Source organism: Simochromis diagramma, unplaced genomic scaffold (assembly GCF_900408965.1).
Source record: "Simochromis diagramma unplaced genomic scaffold, fSimDia1.1 OVJJ01000079.1, whole genome shotgun sequence".
Classification (NCBI taxonomy): domain Eukaryota; kingdom Metazoa; phylum Chordata; class Actinopteri; order Cichliformes; family Cichlidae; genus Simochromis; species Simochromis diagramma.
This window is the reverse complement of record NW_024387075.1, coordinates 5,411,447-5,430,507: the sequence shown is the minus strand read 5'-3', so window position 1 is coordinate 5,430,507 and position 19,061 is coordinate 5,411,447. Positions and strand designations below refer to the sequence as shown.

General features: G+C 40.1%; 1 protein-coding gene and 1 long non-coding RNA gene across 2 annotated transcripts; one reads left to right on the top strand and one right to left on the bottom strand.

The window, feature by feature from the left end:
- Positions 1 to 451: 451 nt before the first annotated feature.
- LOC120742385 lies at positions 452 to 1,074 on the bottom strand. Its single transcript, XR_005697855.1, has 2 exons — positions 646 to 1,074; positions 452 to 573 (listed from the first exon to the last, which is right to left on the bottom strand). It is a non-coding gene; the product is annotated as an uncharacterized LOC120742385 (long non-coding RNA).
- Positions 1,075 to 1,239: 165 nt separating this feature from the next.
- LOC120742363 (monoacylglycerol lipase ABHD2) lies at positions 1,240 to 17,906 on the top strand. Its single transcript, XM_040045657.1, has 11 exons — positions 1,240 to 1,407; positions 2,391 to 2,468; positions 3,129 to 3,344; positions 6,029 to 6,204; positions 7,356 to 7,523; positions 8,414 to 8,597; positions 10,277 to 10,369; positions 10,970 to 11,071; positions 11,239 to 11,308; positions 11,413 to 11,497; positions 13,985 to 17,906. Exons 3-11 carry the CDS (start codon positions 3,136 to 3,138, stop codon positions 14,191 to 14,193), a joined length of 1,296 nt encoding a protein of 431 aa, XP_039901591.1. The 5' UTR covers positions 1,240 to 1,407; positions 2,391 to 2,468; positions 3,129 to 3,135; the 3' UTR covers positions 14,194 to 17,906.
- Positions 17,907 to 19,061: the final 1,155 nt, after the last annotated feature.

Here is a 19,061-nt window from a genome sequence, read left to right as displayed (position 1 = left end):
CGGTTGCCTGCCAAATTAATAGACGCCACAAGGAGATTAAACTCTGTCTCCATCTAGTGGATATCAAGCTGCAATTGCAGTGGGGACATTAATCTTATTAATATTATGAAATTATCTGGACTCTTTTAGACTCGTAATCCCAAAGATCCGATCAATAACACAAATATATAACTTTGCATAAGCAAATATAAATAGCATCTTGTAAATGCAGACAATCTATGCTTTATAGTGAATTTTAGAAGAAATTGTGTTAAAGTACAACACATTATGTTATATATATAGCGCAGTACAGGTGTAATTTAAAGCGAAGGCATGGGAGTTGTAGTGATTCAAAGTGATAAATTAAAGCTATTAAAAGTTGTAGACTGGCTGTGTTTAATTGGCAAGCAAAAAAATGACCATTCTAGATCTTCCAATCACCTAACATGTCCTCCTGATAATTATCTTTTTCATAGGCTCTTTGACAGGGAATGTTATGTTGTCCTGTCACACTGACCTTCAGCGTATCTATGACGAGGGCTTGACCTGTAAATAGAAGCCTGGTCATTTAGGTCTATCATCCCCCGTGTTTACCTGAAATACAATTAAATGTAATGTGTATAGTTGTATTTCAGCCTAATGTGTTGTTGTGAATTTTACGCTTACGTTATATAGGCTACAGCTTGTCGAATGCTTAAAGCTTCACGATGCAAAAAGGTGCAAAGGTGGGCGTGACAGCTGAGAGGATGCTGTAATAACCATCACAGAATAAATGGGAATTAAGTAGTTAAATTATAGAATAACAAATTTCCTGAAAATAAATATTCACGTTGCTAATACTGGTAGAACTAGAGAACGAGTAACCCAAAGTTATCCGCTATCCGCTGACATCATTTAGCTGTCAACAACAGCTAAATGCTAATGTTGCTAATAGACCGAGACATGCGCAGAAGAAACTTTATATAACGGTTTCAGTTCACGTTTTTATCACGTTCGGGAGGGACGGTATTGGCTGTGTGTCAGATACTCTTAGCAGAGATGTATCTCCTCAGAAAATCATATAAAGAGGTCAAATATTGATAGAGATGTCCGAACGCGTATTTAGGCTAATATGTGGGACATATATAAACCACCAGTAGTGTAATGTGGAAAATTACACCGCTGAAGGGGCGTGGAAAGTTATTGGCCTTAAAACGTCATCGCAATTTTATCCAATGGGGGCTTCGTTATGCAAATGACAGATTCTTCTAGGAAGTGGGATCCCATCGCTGCAGTCGCTACTTCAGCTATCTTCGGCTCTGTGAGGGCGAGCTGGACATCAGGCTGTCATGCTTTTATAGACACGTTAAACAAAAGAAAACCTGCGAACATAAATAAGGCCTGCCGCTTTTAAGAAGCAAGCAACTGACCCACAGTTTTCCTGCTGAGGTAAGTACGCTGGAGATGCGACTGTTGCTATGTCCGGTTTGGTCCTCAAGTGATGCTGCAACATTAAATCGATTATTAGCGGTAGAAATGAAGGCCGTTAAAAACATGTATGCTCCGCTGCTTTTTTTAAGGACTAAAACGATATCAAACTACGGCTAGGAAAGGGGCAAGGCGAAGCGGGGTCTTAATGTGGAGCTACTGCGGCAAATTCTGGTGGGTGGGTAGCTAATTCGTCCAAAAGGCGACACGGTTTTCTTTTTCAGGATCGAGAGTATGGGAGGAGGACCGTTGGCCTGCTCTTAGAAAGCTTTTATCGTCCAGAAAAGCCCACGTTTCTCACTGGGTTAGCTACTTGATGGAATCTGTGTACCCCTGTGGCTGTTAAGGTGCGTCTCAGGATTGTTGTGAGTCGTGACAAAGACCAGAGAGTAAAATTAAAGCTGTTTACACCCCGTCTCTTGGCATTAGTTGTATTAATGTGTCAGATATACTCTTTGGATTGGTTTCCAGTGAAAGACACTGGTATTAGTGGGGTTATTTTTGAAGCTATTTTTACACGCCTTTTGGTGTTAAGTTTGTTTACACGTGATGGCTGTTTAATTGCCTTACTTTTTAATAAGGTCTAATAAGTCTGAGGCCGACTTTTCGTAAGTGTTACATTTAGGTTTTCTGGAGGCAGCGTTATAACTTCCTGTCTGATATTGACAGTCTTGGTTATGGCAACAGGAACATGCTTGAAAATAAGTACAGCCGACAGGTGTCTGAAAGAGCTTAGGACACCAGTCAAAACTAAAATATTTAGATTCATGAAACTTAAAAAAAAGAGGATGTGTAATCGTTTAGCAGTTACTTACCATGCAAATTAAGTGGTGTCATTATTCTTACTTAATTTTAGATGAAACTTCTGTTTAAGGAAAAAAGATAACTTTCTGATACTGTACAGTGAAGGTCTTTGTGTGTGTTTTGCTTTATGTGCTTTTCAGGACCACATCACTGTGACTTCACATTTCTTTGGACCTTTTGAAACGAGTTTTCATTGGAGGCAAACTTGAACATAAAATGTAAGTATATTAGTTTATTTTAGCTTTCAGTTATGACTGTTTCTGTTTATGTCAGTTTGATGTGGCTGCCTGGTAACATCACACAAACATTTGCGTTGCACATCAGTGATCAGAACTTCCTTTTTTCTTTGCAATAGAAGGCATTGAGCCTCTTCTGTGCCCTTTATAGTTTCTGTTTGTTTACCTATAATTTCACACCTGCGGAAACTTTATTAGCTGTGAACATTAATACATTTAATAAATCTGCTAAAATGTAAATTTGTGCTGGCACATTACATTGGGAGAAATGCTAGTCAGGATTCACCGTGTCTGCTATATGTAATGATTTATTTAAAGCATTGTCAGCACCTCTATCTTCTATGCAGCAAGGCTTCCTATTGGCACAGTTTAAGCTGTAATGTAATTACAGGGAGTGTATTAAATAACCAGGTTTGTCTTATCTGACTCTGCTTTATCTGAGTTCCTTTGAGTTTATATTCCCACAGATGTGTTGCTGCAGGACACCTGAAGAATATTTAATTAATTAATTTCTTTAAAGTCCATTGTTAATCCCTAGAACTGGGGGAAAAAAAACATTGACTTGTACAAGCGATGTCTTTTTAAATTAAAATTCAGTTTAAAAATGGAGTTCTGCATTTATTGGCTGCTTTTGTTTTCTAGAATAATCATGAGCGCCCACGAATCCGACGTGCACACCATCTCTCCCGAGATGCCAGCAATGTTTGACGGCATGAAGCTGGCGGCGGTGGCCACGGTGCTTTACATCATTGTTCGCTGCTTGAACCTCAAGAGCCCCACAGCACCCCCGGACCTCATCTACCAGGACACTGCTGTCAACCGCTTCCTCCTCAAGTCCTGCTCTCAGTTGACCAAAGAGTGAGTTGCTTTCCTTTCTCTCTGTTGCATGTCTCTTTGGAGGTTGCCACGGCAACGGTGCAGCAGCAGTGAAGGTAGCGGTTTGTCTGGCGGCGGTCCCAGCTATCGTCAGTGCTCCTAAGTGTGCCACACGTCTGTACCACAGCCTTCCTGTTGGCTCTTGCATGAATTAAACATGAGTCTGTATTTTTGGGGTTATCTCAAAGGTGCACGGAGTTTGTTGCACTTGCATTATAAATAAAGGCTCATTCACTGCAGGGTAAGAGGATTTGCATTCATGATGATGCTGGTCTCACATTCAGGGTAACTATGATGACTGCTATAATTTGAATGTTTCATCTGAGCTCATAATAACTGACGCAAAGCAGTCGTTCCTGGACCATAACAGAACAAGACTTTGCTGTGAGCTTTAAACCAGGTTATGCCTCAAACTTCCTGTAATTTTGCTGGAAACACACTCCCTTGAGTGGGAATTGTATATTCAGTTGTGTTTCCTTAGTGAGCATCTCTCCACCTCTTGCTTTGACACTCGACAGGAACTTTCAGCTTCGTAGGGCGAATCTCTCGAAGCACCCTCGAGTGTCAGCTTACATAACGGATGGTTACTGAGCCCTTTGCCTTTCAGCTGCAGGGTCATTGAATCATAAGGCCGCACTGATGCTTACATCTGTGTCTAGTTTGTTATTATTCCCTCCTGAACAGCCGTATGCTCTATGCTTAGAATAGGAAGATGTCTGTCCCAGTGTGTAGTTTAGCAGAGATGTTTTTATCTTCATTTTTGTGAAGTCACGTTTGTAACTCGTGACATCCTGTGTTGTTGCATAATAAATCGATCGCACAGTGGAAAGTATAAGAGGGGTGATGTGAGGTGAACAGCCTTTTTGTTTGGCTGTGTTTGGAGACAGTTGAATAGGGTTTAGGATAACATGCAAAATGACAGAGCGTGCTATTTATTATTTCATTATTTGGCAGAAGTCGCAGTCTGATTTGCTTCAGGTGATTGTCCAGGATATTGCAAAACATTGTAGAGCTTGTTTTCCTATTGGCCAGTATTATACGTGTGTGTGAATGTGTGTGTCGCTAGCATCTGACAGTATGTGGTGTATAGAAAAGAAAAAAAGCCCAATGAACGTAAAGACTGATAGCATGCAGATTAATACAATTACCATAAATGACATGAGTCATTTTGGACTTTGACCAGGACTTCGGGTCTTTGTTTTATCAAGCCACACAGACACATCCAGTTCCTTTTTTCTGTTATCTAATAGCTACAAAGGACAATAGCACAGTCACTGTACATACCCCAAGAAGGTTACACTAGTTATCCCAATTCAAAGAGAGATTGGAGCCTGTTACATTTGATATAGAATTATTAAAAAGGATTTCTCAAACTTTATCAGTTAAAAGCAAAGGAAAACTGATAACAGCATTATTTTTATTTTTTATTGTCTTGATGAACTCAGCTACTCTGGTGTCGCGCTTCCTGTCCACATTATAACAGTGAGGTCATCCTCTTCCTGTAGTCATGGATTAAGCCAGCAGAATACCTTCTAGAACCATGTGGTAAAACTTTAACTACAGTGCACCCTGGAGGCGATCATATTATCACTAAATGGCAATAGTCGGTTTTGTGGCAGATAATTCTCTTATGTAAGATTGTATTTGTTAATTAAGTAATTGTTGGAGCCACTGTAAGAGTTGAGGAAACATAAGGTTAAAGAGCTTGTGCAACTGTTGATGTAACTGAAGCCTCGACTTTCGGCAGTCGCTGACTGTCGTCGTGTTTTGGGCTGTGCTGTACACACAGCTAGTGTCCACACTACAGCTGTGCTTCAGAGTTATGCTGGTCTTGTTTATCCGATATAGCTCACTACCGAGTTTTGTCACGAAACTATTCCACACAGGCTTTTATATAACTGAAGAAGTGAGAGAGTGCCTTGAATGCTCACTAAAGTGTTATTAACAAGCACTCAACCAATATAGTTATCACTGTCGAAACGCTGTGTTTGGAGATCTAGCCTGTCTTTAACTCAAATGTTCCTAAATATCTTCCTGAGTCACTTCAAAATCTTCCATATTGAATAATACTTTTATGTCAGCCAATCCCATTTAAACGGCTGAAGCATTATATGAAAAGCGCAGTGTTTTATCTGTTCCTGTCGCCACTGTCGTGATTTTAAACCTAATATTTTACCTATAATATGTGATGAAATAGTTGCAGTGGCAAGTTGAAGACGTTTCTCTGTGTTAGTTCACACTATTTTGCTCTCGGTGTGGAAATGTGATAGTGATTCATGATAATGCCCGGTGTCTCAAAGGAATGTTACATAAGCTAAAGACTCAACTCCTACAGTTAACTCCTACAGAAGTGTCACTGGAATACAAGCGCTGGTTCTGCGAATAACTTTACAAAACATAGCTACACACTAGTGAAACGTTGCTGTCTGTTGGGTCCACGTAGCAATCTTTAAATGTCTTGAAAAGAGATGTGACTTTGTGTGCAAACTCTGTGCTTGAAAGTCCTGTCTCTGTCATAAACCAGAAATGCAAAAGGCATGTGCTTCAGATAACACTGTGTTGATCTTGTGTCTGAGCATTTGCCCTGCCCTTGTACTGTCCATTAGGCTGAGGGTTCATATTTCGAGACCAAATTTAACAAAGGAATGCAATTTTGTGTTTTCCAGGTACATTCCTCCATTACTGTGGGGTAAGAGTGGTCACCTCCAGACGGCACTGTATGGTAAACTTGGTCGGGTGAGCTCGCCTCACCCTAGTGGAATCAGAAAATATTTGCCCATGCAGGATGGGGCGACTGCGACCTTCGACCTCTTCGAGCCGCTGGGGGATCATCGGACAGGAGGTGATTCATTTGATCAGGATCTGCTTCTTATTAACCAACATTTTTATGCAGTTGTATAGAACAGGGGCAAGAGAAAGCACATTCATCACAGCTATGGATGAGCACAATATACAGCACTGCCTGAGCTCAGCCATTCTTGGGATGCCAGGGGTGGACAGCTCTCCTAAGATCATTTCACAGCATTGGAGGTGTGGGCTAACTCAAATCTTCAGTGAGGTTTCATTTGTTGAATGCAAGTTTTGTTGAAGTAATCGACCTTCTGGTTCTGATATTTTGTCCAGCTCTACTGTGTGAATTTTTACGTGATGCTTTACAAGGGTGAACACTTTTTCTTGCCCCCGTACATTGCGTAGTTGGATCTTTACTGTCATGACAAACATTAAAATCTAATATATTATAGTTCTTAGTTTCATACTGCAATTCTGTTGCTTTACATTGTAATTCTACTACTGCTACTTCTGTCTAGTCCGTTCATGCCACACCTAATGAGTGTTTGTCAGTCCTGGATGAGGGATCCCTTCTCTGCTGATCTTCTTGAGGTTTCTCCCATTTTGTTGTTCCTGATAAATTTCTTCATTATTCGATTCGAGGGTCAAGAATAGTTAGAGGGTATCACAAGAAACTTTGGCCCCTGGGAGTTTTTATATAGAACATATGGCTAAATAAAACAAGTTTGATGTTTGGAGAATAAAGAAATTCGTTGTCAGTGGTGTCATGTCCAACTTTGGTTATTTGTGCCAGGCCTTGCAAGTCAGCTACTAAAGAGACTTTGCTGCATTATTGTTCTTTTAAATCACGCATAAGATGTGTGTAATTCAGTTGTGGGGGGGACCTTTTAAAAGATGCATATGTTTCTCTGAAGGCTTGAGCTTATCCAATCAAATTAACTTGGATCTATTAGTCCTCTCAGAAAGCTTGAGCCTCACATGACATTTTACTCCCGACAAAAGTAGTGTTGCTATTTCCACTGTGTTTGGAAAAGCTATAATTGACAGCCTTATCCTTTATCTTGGATCGGCTGCCGAGCTTTGCCTTGCTCCTTTTGTTATGATGATCTGCTGTTTAGGAGAGTAACACTCTCCTTTCTTTATCTTTGCTTACATTTTTCTCACTTGCAAATATTGCCCTGCTCCATCTGCCTGTTCAACCAGATGACATCACCATGGTGATATGCCCCGGTATCGGTAACCATAGTGAGAAGCACTACATCCGGACCTTTGTGGATTATGCACAGAAGGATGGTTATCGTTGTGCTGTGCTGAATCACCTCGGAGCTCTTCCCAACATCGAGCTTACCTCTCCACGCATGTTCACTTATGGTAAGACCAGTGAGCCAACTCAAAATAGTACCTATTTGGCTTTTGAAAAAATGTGTTTCATATAATTTTTGTCATTGTTGAATGTTTATATTGTAAATGTCCAGTTTCAAATGTTATATACAATTTATGTCTGTGGACCAAAAGTTTTCTACTGGTATGCTGCTTAGGTGGTATCAGTTTGGCACTGATTACATATGGTGTAAGCAGACAAGGCTCATAAGGCCTGCATCTGTTTGTGGATGTCAGTGAGGGGCAGCTAATGAGAAGAAAGTGAGGAAAGGGGCTTGAAAAAATGAAATGGGCTGCCTAAAGGCCGTAGTAGAGGATTTTGTACTGTGAATCATGCAGAGCTAGTTTAGTGATGACTCATCCCCCCACCCCTAATAATTTCTGAACCCCTGTTAAACACCAGTCAGTTTTTCATCAGAGGTCTATCTAAGAATGAAAACTATTATTTGCAATGATAAAAAGAATTCAGTCCTGTCAGTAATGCTGTGTCATCGCTTTTGGCTCAGCCTGCTGCTCTCATCCAATTGTCTGTTGTGGTTTAGGCTTAACCTATCCTCTCCAAAATCCATTAAAAGGGGTGAGCACAGTGAAGGTATTAGTTTAAAGCATTTCTGCTGAAAGTGTGCACTTACGAACAGCTTATCTTTTTTTTTTTTTTTTTGCCCTGCTTGTACAGCATTATTTCAGGGTAAACGGTAAATTATGGAAAAAGAAGAATGTAAGGCTTTTTTTATGGGCATGATGAGACCTGTGCTGTTTAAAAGATCTTAGACACTCAAATCTGATACCCTGAATTAAAGAAATCTTCAGCCAGAAGTGCCGAGTAGAATAAAGTATGTTTCTATGTTTTGATTATAGCACTATACTGTTTCATTTTACAGGATGCACATGGGAATTTGCATCCATGGTTGGCTACATTAAGCGGGCATACCCTAACACCCAGCTCATTGTTGTGGGCTTCAGTCTGGGTGGAAACATCGTTTGTAAGTTCCTGGGGGAGAACAAGGCTAACCAGGAGCGAGTGCTGTGCTGCGTCAGCGTTTGTCAGGGGTACAGCGCGCTGAGGTGGGTTGCTGTGGTCTCATTTCTTAATTACATGCATTGTTTTGTCAAACCGGCTTTGTAATACTAACACTGATGTGCTCACATTTCTAAATATAAATGAAGCTCAGAATAATTCTACAAAATGAATAGCGCTTGCATAATATAATCACATGTTTATCCATGAGTCTGCAAAGCGGCTCCAGTCAGCTGGTTACCCTTTCTGCTCTTCCTTTTACCATAATTATTGATGGATTGCACCAATTTGGTAAAGTTGCCACTTAAAAAAAATTTTTTTCTCCCAAAATGTAAGAAACGAGACACATTTAAAAACCTGTTTGAGGACCTGTCTGATCCCTTCATTCACCTACCACAGTTTGCTCTGAATGTCTACAGGACCATTGATAATGTTGGGCATTATCAATGGTTCTTTGCTGAAGTACAGTAGTAGAAGTTCTACCAGCTAATGACTAGTGTCAATTAGTCATTTGTCTTTCAATCAGTTAATAGTTTGATTTAAAAAACAATAAAACCTTACTTTGTAAAGTAACTAGCAACCAGATAAATGTATTGAAAGTACAATATTTACAAATAGATTATGATGTATATGTCTATTTAGTGCATGCGGGTGTCTGCACTCTGTGTTCTTGTCAGATTCTGTGTTTTTAAATGCAGACAGCATCTCTTGGCAGACTTGACAGGCCGGGTCTATTAAAGTTTCAGTGTGGACAGCAGGGGATGGGTGTGTGTCGAGACTGGCCGTCTGTCAAATTGGCTTTGCAGTTTTTCTTTTTAAAAAAAAAAAAATCATTTTCATTTAAAATCTGTTTCCAAAATTTAAGCTGGCCGTCCTGTCAGTGTACCTCGAGAGCTGAAGCTGTACAGTAATCAGCCACAACATTAAAAACACCTGCCTAATATTCTGTAGGTTCCCTTTGTGCCGCCCAACAGCTCTGACCTGTCGGGGCATGGACATGGGACCCCTTGGCGTGTCCTGTGGTGTCTGGCACCCGGACGTTGGCATTGGATCCTTTGGGCTTTGCGGGTTCGGGGTAGGCCTTTGTGGATCGGGCTCGTTTGTTAGCATCAGACTGATGCTCAATCGGATTGAGAATTTGGAGGCTGGCTCTGTTTTTTCGGGGTTCCTCGAGCAATTCCTGGGAAGTTTTTGCGATATGGCGGGGTGCATTATCCTGCTGGGGAGGCCACTACCATCGAAGAGTATCGTAGCCTCGAGTGGGTTGTGCTTGGGCTACAACAATGTTTAGGTGGGTGGCACAGTACATATTGTAGTGTCAACCGCATGAATACCAGGACCCAAGGCTTGCAGTGGAATGAGTGATCAATGTTTTTCACTATTGCCTACTGGTTTAATGTTGCGGCTGATCGATGTATGTTCTTCTTACAATAACACACATTTAATATTATGGCCTTATTGTATGAAAAAGCCACAAAAAAAGAAACCTTTTTCGTTTTTGTAATCAGCAGTTAGCTGCTGAACCTGTTTTTCTTGAGCTGTTGTTTTGAGTCACCTTGTCACTGTCAGCGAGCTGCATATTGATGCCTGACACCATTGCTACTCTCAACCAGTGTGACTCTTTGTGTTAGTGGATTAGTGGACACAGGACATTCAACGTATTGTTTAGATTGCAGACAGTCTGCACAAAGCTAACTTCCTGTGTGTTTGCCTTCCTCTCTCTCAGGGCCCAGGAAACATTCCTGCAGTGGGATCAGTTCAGGCGCTTCTATAACTTTCTCATGGCCGACAACATGAAGAAAATCATTCTCTCACACAGGTACCACTGTTGCCCAGCTATAAATTTTAGTACATTGTGTGCCTTCTGTTTCCAATCACTGAAAAGTTTAATGGACATGTTTAGTGTTTGGGGAGAAAATTTTATGGTGTTTGCCAAAGACAGTGATTTCATCAGACAACCCAGTCAGTAATCTAACCTCCTAATTTCCTTATAAATGAAATTGTAGATTACCCACAGCCATGGTGGGTTCATTTGAGCAATGATCATTTTCACAGATCTGAGTAGGTTGAACTGCCTGAAATGGTACCTTCCTCTTGCCTCTCTTGCTCTTGCCCTACCTACCTATAACATGCTAAGGTGCCCATAAAATAAATAAAGCCAACTATAAACTACTCAAAACTAAGTAAAAATGTAAAATAAAATAAAAAAGCTAAATGAGCCACTAGCCTACTAAAAAGAACATCTAAAGTAACTTTCTAAATGCTAATCTGCAAATAAATGAATAGTTCTTACCATTCTTGGTCTTCGTTGTCACTCTGTGTAATAGAGGGAATAGTTGGTACATAGCTGACAGTTATGACTGTGAACTAATTGATTTTTAAAGTTGCTTGTGTTCATGTTAATGTTTGTATGTCACAGGCACAGTCTGTTTGGAGGACATTCGCTCAAAATGATTGATGCTGATCTAAGTCGGTTGTACACAGCAACATCTCTCATGCAGATTGACGACAACATCATGAGGTGTGTTCTAGTAAACTGCAGCTCTTCTATGTTCTTGATGCTCCTGGTGATACTTTTTTGTCAGTGCTTAGAATCTGAAAAATATCAGATATTCTTGTCATTTCTATCAAACCCCTCTAAGGGTTAGGGACTGAATAATAATACCTGATCTTTTTGGGTTTCAACAGAAAATTCCACGGCCACCGCTCTCTCAAAGAGTACTATGAGAAAGAGAGTTGTGTACATTATATTCACAATGTAAGAACTGCTTTTGCATACGACTCACAAATGCCATCTTTCTCTTTTTTGGTCTGTTTGTGTATTTTTTTTTGATGGATGGCATTTTGTTCTTAAATTTCCAGGTCAATGTGCCGCTGCTGTTGGTGAACTCTGCGGATGATCCTCTGGTTCATGACTCATTGCTCACCATCCCTCGCACGCTAGCAGGTAATTGCCAACATGTTGCATAGCAACAGCAGCTGCACTAAAATATTTTTTTTATCACCTTATCAACTAGATGGCAGAGTTGCAGTTAAATGGTCCGTGCAGATCAGGATCAACTTGCTGTCATAGCGTGGCTGCAGTAGCATCAAAAAATCAAGCTCCTGACCTTAAATAAGAATCCTGCCGTAAAATTATGTGTTGAATAAAAAACAAACAAAAAAACCCCACCTGGACCTTCCTGCTCAAAATAAAAAGAAATTAAAAAATAAAGAAAAGGGTGGGTTCAATTTCTTTGAATATTGCTTCCACTGCACTGTAGTATTATGTAACTTTAAATAACTCACTGTAGATTATTAGTAACACCTATATTTTCCACAGTTCTAAAAATGCTGAAAAACAATTCTCCTTCAGGTTGATACAAAAAGCTGTTAATGTCTTAAAGACTGGCCTCAGTTGAATCTCAGTAGTTTTAAAAAAACAAACAAACAAAAACATGTCTGCAGCCTTAAGCAGGCCTATGATGAGCTGGCATCCAACCCCAACCGGGACAGGGTGGGGCACACAGTTTGTGACTAATGTTTTCTGCTGTGTGGCAACGGCTGTAACGCATAAATATAACACAGTGTTCCTCCAGTTGGATAAAGTGGTTCACTGGTCTCCTGCCCCCCCCCAAAAAACCTTCTGTCCTCCCGTATATGGTGCAGGGTGATTGATAATAAATAAACATAAGCAGGCAAATCTGGCTACACATGACTTAATGTCTATCAAGCATCCATTCTTCTCACTTTGTGCTATTTTTACTTACTGACCACTTTTAACTCTGCTGGAAAAGGAATATTGCTTGTGTGTGTGCGTGCATGTAAGAGAGAGAGTAGGAGGAGTCCTTACTGGAAGCAAATGGTACTGTATCCTATATGTCTCCAGAGAGCAACACTTACAGAAAAGTGGATTAGCTGTCCCTTTGACCTAAAATGTGAGACAGTTGCTCAGACGCTTGACTGCCATCAAAAGACTGACAGAAATACACTTGCTGTGCTGGTGCTGGAATTAGCTCGGACTAGAAGTGTTTGATAAGAGCTTTCAGCAGACTGTTAAGTAAGACTGTTCCTGTTCAAGCAAAAATGTTACAGGTGAATTAAAGAAAACAAAGAATAGTTGGTGCTTCTTTATTGCAATGATATTTGAATAATATAATTAATCAAAATAAGATCATGAAACTGATGCAACTGTGTTTCAGTAATGACTTGGTAAATGATGCGTTTAGGGACTAAGAAAAATCTTTAAACCACAAGCTGGTCTCCGGGCCCCTGTTCCAACCTGTCGCTCAGCTCGTAGTGAGGCGGCAGTTCTCGGTCCTGGATGAGCACGCAGTTGTCCAAGGGCAACTCAGCAGCTGTCATGAATAGTGCACAGTGTTCAAAGCCCAGTGGGATCTTAGTCACTAGTCTGCTACAGCAGGCTTCCCCACTAACCCAGATAAGACCAGGAGACCAAAGAGATCCAGGCCAGTCCTTTTCATGAAACCCCACCATAGTTGTTCACTGCAGCAGCACTATGCTGCAAGCAGAGTGTGTGGAGATGACCTAGTTTACATTTCAGACTTTATTTATCATCATTATTGTTATTATTATTATTTTAATTACACATTTAAAAAAAAAAAATGTGTGTATATATATATATATATATATATATATATATATATATATATATATATATATATATATATATATATTTTTTTTTTTTTAACTGCAGAATAACCAACCAAAAAAAAATAAACAGCAAAGGAAATTGCAGTCCTTCATATTTTATTAGGCAGCACAGATGCAGAGATATTCAGGGTTCGTATATTGCGTGTATTGTGAATGACGTAAAGTCAGTGTGAAAACTACTCTTTTCTGTATGGACAGAGTATAGAAAACAGGTCGTCACATCTCCTAAGGGAAAATGTTAAAGTTTGGCCTGGAGTCCTATCTCGTCAATTATTAATGGTTGCATTATTTTACCATAAGTATGTGGACACAAATGTAATCGTAAGGATCTTGGAAGATTGTCAACATGGCAGTCTTTATTAAGAGAGAGGTATGGAAAATGATGAGTCTTATACTAGGAAAAGAGATTTTTCCATTCTGGATGACCATTTAAGCAATTAGACAACAAGCAATGAAAAGACGGTGTAACAATCTGTGAGACCTGTCAGTCGAGGCAAACCTGTTTCAACTGTTAAAGTCATTAAAAAATTGCCTCCAGGTTGAAGGAGCAAAGATTTTTTTCTGCCAGCTGTCAGACAAACAAACCGAGTAACATATTGATTGTGTCTAATGGCCAGAAATGTAATCGCACTGTTATCTGCTCGACTGTGCAAACACACCCTTAACAATCCCTTGCAAGCCCATTTCTGGGCATGTGTTGAACATTGTTCTTCCGATGCTGACGATTACAAACTGTGCAGAGTACAGAGGGCTAATTACCGTGTGATTTGTCCTCTTCCAGCAAAGAAGCCGAATGTGATCTTTGCCCTGACACTTCATGGAGGCCACCTGGGCTTCTTTGAGGGTGCAGTCCTCTTCCCCCAGCCTCTCACCTGGATGGACAAAGTGATCGTGGGTTACGCCAATGCCATTTGTCAGTGGGAGAAACAGAAACCACCATGCCAAAGTGACCACCTGAGTGAGGGCTCCTGCTTAAAGGAGAAAGCATAAACCTCTGTCTCTCTCATTTGTTCATTAACCTTTCACTTTCTCCAACACCACTATCCCCACACTGCACTGAGGAGACACTCTAAACTGATATCTCTTCTCTGCCTTCTCCTCCTGTGCGACTCACCAGTACCAACCCACCTTTCCCGGTCCTCCTTTGTAATCACAATCACCTTACAGTTTGTGACAAAATGAACTAACTGCCTTCGTGCTCTTTTCCATGTCGAGGACTCGGAGCAGGGACATTTTGGTTCTTTACATCTACACAGTAATGACGCCCGGCTAAGTGATTCTTTTTGGCCGAAAGTGGCAGACGATGAAGTCAAGCTGTCATTTTAAAGGGAAGCAAGAGCACCACTTTAGAGTAGTCGAGTGAGAAACAAGAGCACACAAGAAGCCTCGTATTACATCGAAGAAGAACTGTAAGAAGCTCACTGCTTATCACCGCCAAGGCCATATAGCCTAGTCTGCTGTCTTAACAAACGTTACCGTTTTGTGTGTGTGTGCGTGCGTGCGTGTGTGAGTATGTCTGTGTGAGACTGTGTAGGCCAAGAGGGAAAGACCCAGGATGGTGGTCTTTGTGAGGTTGGTCTGATTTAAATTCTCTGTTCTTAGCCCTTGGCCATTATGTCTGCTCCTCTGGGTGCGTTGCTGTTTGTAGTAAATGTACTGTAGATTAAGTATTAAGGTAGGATTGTACACATTGTTTCCAGCTCGTAACATCATCCTGCACATAGTTTTGGCACTCAAAGTTTTCGGTGCTTACCAGATGTGACCAGGGATCGAGCCCCACCCTCAGATGGGATCCATGTACATTCCCACAGTTGCATTCTGTCACTTTGATTCCAGCACTTTACATACTGTACACCACAATATTTTCCCCCTTTCCTCATTTTATTTGTCAAAGTGCAGATATGGAAACTATTAACGGAGGGGGTGAGGATGATAACGAAACGTTAGATGAATCAAATGTTTCCCGCGTTGTCTGTCTGTCAGTGTCTTTGAGCCCTCCTTACTCTTTCTGTTGCCTTTGATCAGCTGCAGGTCCAGCCAAGTCTCTGATATCCGTCTCTTACTGCACACACAACAGTCCTACTGCCACTGCACTGAGGCTAACATTCAACCCACCTGGTTTGGTGCGAACATTTTAGTACAGCTTTTCCATTTTCCAGCAGATGATCATGTGGTTCTTTGAAATGTTGAAAATTTAGCCTTCTGATTGGCGAGCGTGGTGCTACAAAAGGGAAAGTTCAGCAGATGTGAAGCAACTTTTTCATTTGTAATAATCTGAGCTGTGAGGTTTGACGAGTAGGAGGGCTGAAGATACCAAAGCTCAACCGCTATTTATTTTAGTGGCTTGTTCGTATGATTCTGGTGTTTGTTTAACTGTAATTTAGATGGAGAATGCTGCATGCAAGAAAGAAGATGGATTTTAACCGTAGGGAATATTTTTTTTATTTCAAAGACTTTGCCGAAAATCTCAGTTCCTGTTTTGTTGACTGCACAGAGAATTAAAGGGTGTTGCTGCACGAACTGCTGAAAAAAAAGATCGCAAACATCTCTTGTTGAAATCATACTGCAAGACTGGGACCTGTGGACTTTTCAAAACCCGATTTAAATTCAAACCTTGTTGTAAGGGCTCTAAGGAAGCTTCTTCCAAGGCAATATAAAGCCAAGAAATGTGTAATCTAAAACCTGCTTCTGAACACTGTGATGAGACGCTAAGGGTGGTTTGAAATGATTAAGTGACTGACAGCAGGGCATTTTATGAGGCTTCCTAGGCCGTGGTTTGTGTGTCGTAATACCTGGTTGATAGTATTTGATAAGTAGAAGTGTTTGAGTACTGGAAGGTTTGCCATATCAGGATATAACAGCACTGAATGTCAATCAATAGAAGCTTGTAAAGTAATAATAAATATCAGATAATAAGAATTGAATATTAAAGCTTATATATGGTGTTCCAAAGTTTGTTCTTAGCTTTAGAAATAGTTGCTTGGTTACCAGTAGTAGTATTTAAAGTGCTGTAATTGTGAATCTGATCTGTTGCTCTTTTTGCTCTTTGGAAATTTTATTATCACAGTTATTTTCTGAGGTATAACTGCCTTAAACCTTTCTGAGCAAATACTATGACATCCAGGTATTAATCTCACCAATGCTGGCTTGGCTAATGTGGGGATAAAAGGGAACTCTTATCCAACTTCATCTCCTTTAACTCAGGGCATCTGTCAACACCAAGCACCAGTCTGACACCAGTGAACCCTTTTTTTCTTTGTTTTTCGTCTCATTGGAGTCGTTTTTAATGTACTGTAAGATGAAATGAGACACGCTGTGGCAGGTGGTCATCAGCCTGCCTTCTGAGTGGAAACCCTCAGTTTTATAACAGTATTGGAAATGAGGCTGCACTTGATGTGATTGGTGACATAATCGTGTTTGGTGTTTCAGTCGGCCTGCCAACACCCTCTTTCTTTTCACGTCTAGCGGTCGTCAACCAGCATTTGCTCAAACAACAAATCACTGTTGCCATCTGTTGTCAGGGAAACCGAACTACAACTGCCAGTCTTCGTGGCAAACATCCTCTCATCCACCCACAGTCAGATTATAGTAAATGGTTCATCTGTAGTCCACAGCTCTCATTTAAAATTACACGTTTGGGTTTATTCTGGCTCGATTTCGATGACACCAGCAAAAACCCAGTTTCTGCAGTACGAGCCATGTGTTTTGGGTTGTTGTTGTTGTCGTTTTTTTGTTTTTTAGAAAAATGTTTTTGCCTCTCCACAACTTTGCACAAAAATGCAAGTTTGTATGTATTATTTGGATTTTTTTTTTTTTTCTAGTTAATTATTTTGGGGGTATTTTTTTTAATTTTATTTTTGTATTGTTCTTATGACTTGTGTTATCTGCTTGTGTAAATGCAGTAGAGTGTGAGTGTTGAGCAGGTGTATACTGTGTCATATCACCACCTCTGATCCCCAAAAATCCAATATTGTTCACTTTAACAACAAAAATAAAACATCTATGTAAAGATGGTGTATATTAGATTTGAGGGACCAGGGATGGAAAAATAAAGGCAATAACCAAACAGAAGGGATTCTCTTATTATTTAAACACTAATGTGACAATAAATGGTGTCAAAGTATATTAGACCAAAACGTCATACTCATTGTAATAATTTCTCATGGATCTGGGATCTGAAATGTTATTTTACTGTACTGATAAAAAATTGTGTCCCTCTGTATTTATCCTAAACTCACTGCTTCAAACATCAAGTTTATGGGCTCATATTTAATTGCTTGGAAACTAAATGACTCATATCTTGAGTAAATTTAAAATGTCCAAAAAATTTGGGAAGAAAAACTTGGATTGGGGTAAACTTTGCTTAATATTATTGTTTTGTTTTTGTTTTTTTCTAGAAAGATTTTTTTTAAATGTAGAATCCGTAACTGTCAGTACCAGGCAAGTGGATGGGAGCCCACTGTGTGTTAACCTACAATTATCATTATACAGCTTTAATTTTGTGTTTACAGTTTTGCTAAATGAAGGCTAAAGGGTGTGTTGGGACAACTAGAGGGGGGGATGCAGTCACACAACATAATGTACTCTGATACTGAACCCTGGGTGTGTTTGTTGAAGAAATACCAGTGGTGTGCGTGTGAACTAATTATGTGAGGAGACGTGCTTATTGTGTTCCAAAATAAATTATTTTCTCAAAAGAAAAATGGTTTCTTTTTTCTCCTCCAATTAGAGCTTTGTAAATATATTGTAGAACACACTTTAATATTTAACAATAATTTATATATCACAGATTGTGCTGAATTGAGCCTTCATGTTTTGACTCCTTTTATCTTTATAGCTTTTCTACCTCCCCAGTTATCATGTGTACTACACCACAGGAAAAGTAATCAAAACACAATTAAATCAAACCTTGTTTTGTTTTTTCACCATCTATGCTGTCAATTAGCAAATATGTGGTGTGTTTAAGGACAGAACAGTTGGTGGGAATGCTGCATGCTGTAAGGGCATCTGTGCAGTTTTAAATGCAGTGCAATTTAATACTTCAATAGCTTGCAGTCCAGATTTTAGGTACACATTACGATCAAGTCGTGTGAAAGGTTATAACAAAATTCAAAACTCAGAAAGATAGGACAACTCTGGAGTTTTGCCAGGCCTAAAAAAGCAGCTTGACCTAGAAATCTGTATGAGGTAACATTGGTCACTGATTCATTTAAACTACAGCTTGCTGATATTAGCTACTTGCAGATGTATTGATACTAGCGTTTATCATAACCAATGCATAGAAAATATAAGCGAGAAACATCTACCATGAGTATTGAGCTTGCATAGTTTGTCCATCAGAGGGCGATCTTTAGCTTCCTTATTGGCAACAGAGGCCTGGGCAGAGCCACAGCTAAGACCTTCATATACCATGATGACCTGTTTGTCTCTCATGGCTTGGACTTTCTTTTTATGACTGAAACGTGGCTACCCACTGATGATCTAGCTGCTTAGACCGTAGTACAATTAATTACAAAAATCCAACCTGGAGGTCACAAAAGCGTGAATAAGCTTCTCCAGGTCCTCATGTGGAACATAATGCCTAGCCTTAGAGATAAGGCGCAGTTGGTGGAAGCTAGATCTCACTACAGCAGACACTTGCTTATTGAGTTTGAGCGAGCTATCCAGCAATGGCTTAAAAGCAGATTGAAATTTCTCAGCAATATTGTTCGTGTCCAAGTATGCCTGGAGCTGGGAGAGTCTCTCCAGGATCTTGGACATGAATGAAAGCTTAGAGCTCGGTCTGTAGTTTGAAAGGTCATAACAGTCAGAGTTTCTTATGACAATAAACTACGACAAAACTGAGATTATAATTTTCG

Coding starts and splice junctions, on each gene's coding strand:
- LOC120742363 (XM_040045657.1), top strand. CDS start 3,136: ATGAGCGCCCACGAATCCGACGTGCACACCATCTCTCCCGAGATGCCA. Junction 3,345..6,028: donor TGCTCTCAGTTGACCAAAGA/GTGAGTTGCTTT, acceptor TGTGTTTTCCAG/GTACATTCCTCCATTACTGT. Junction 11,309..11,412: donor GTGTACATTATATTCACAAT/GTAAGAACTGCT, acceptor TTAAATTTCCAG/GTCAATGTGCCGCTGCTGTT.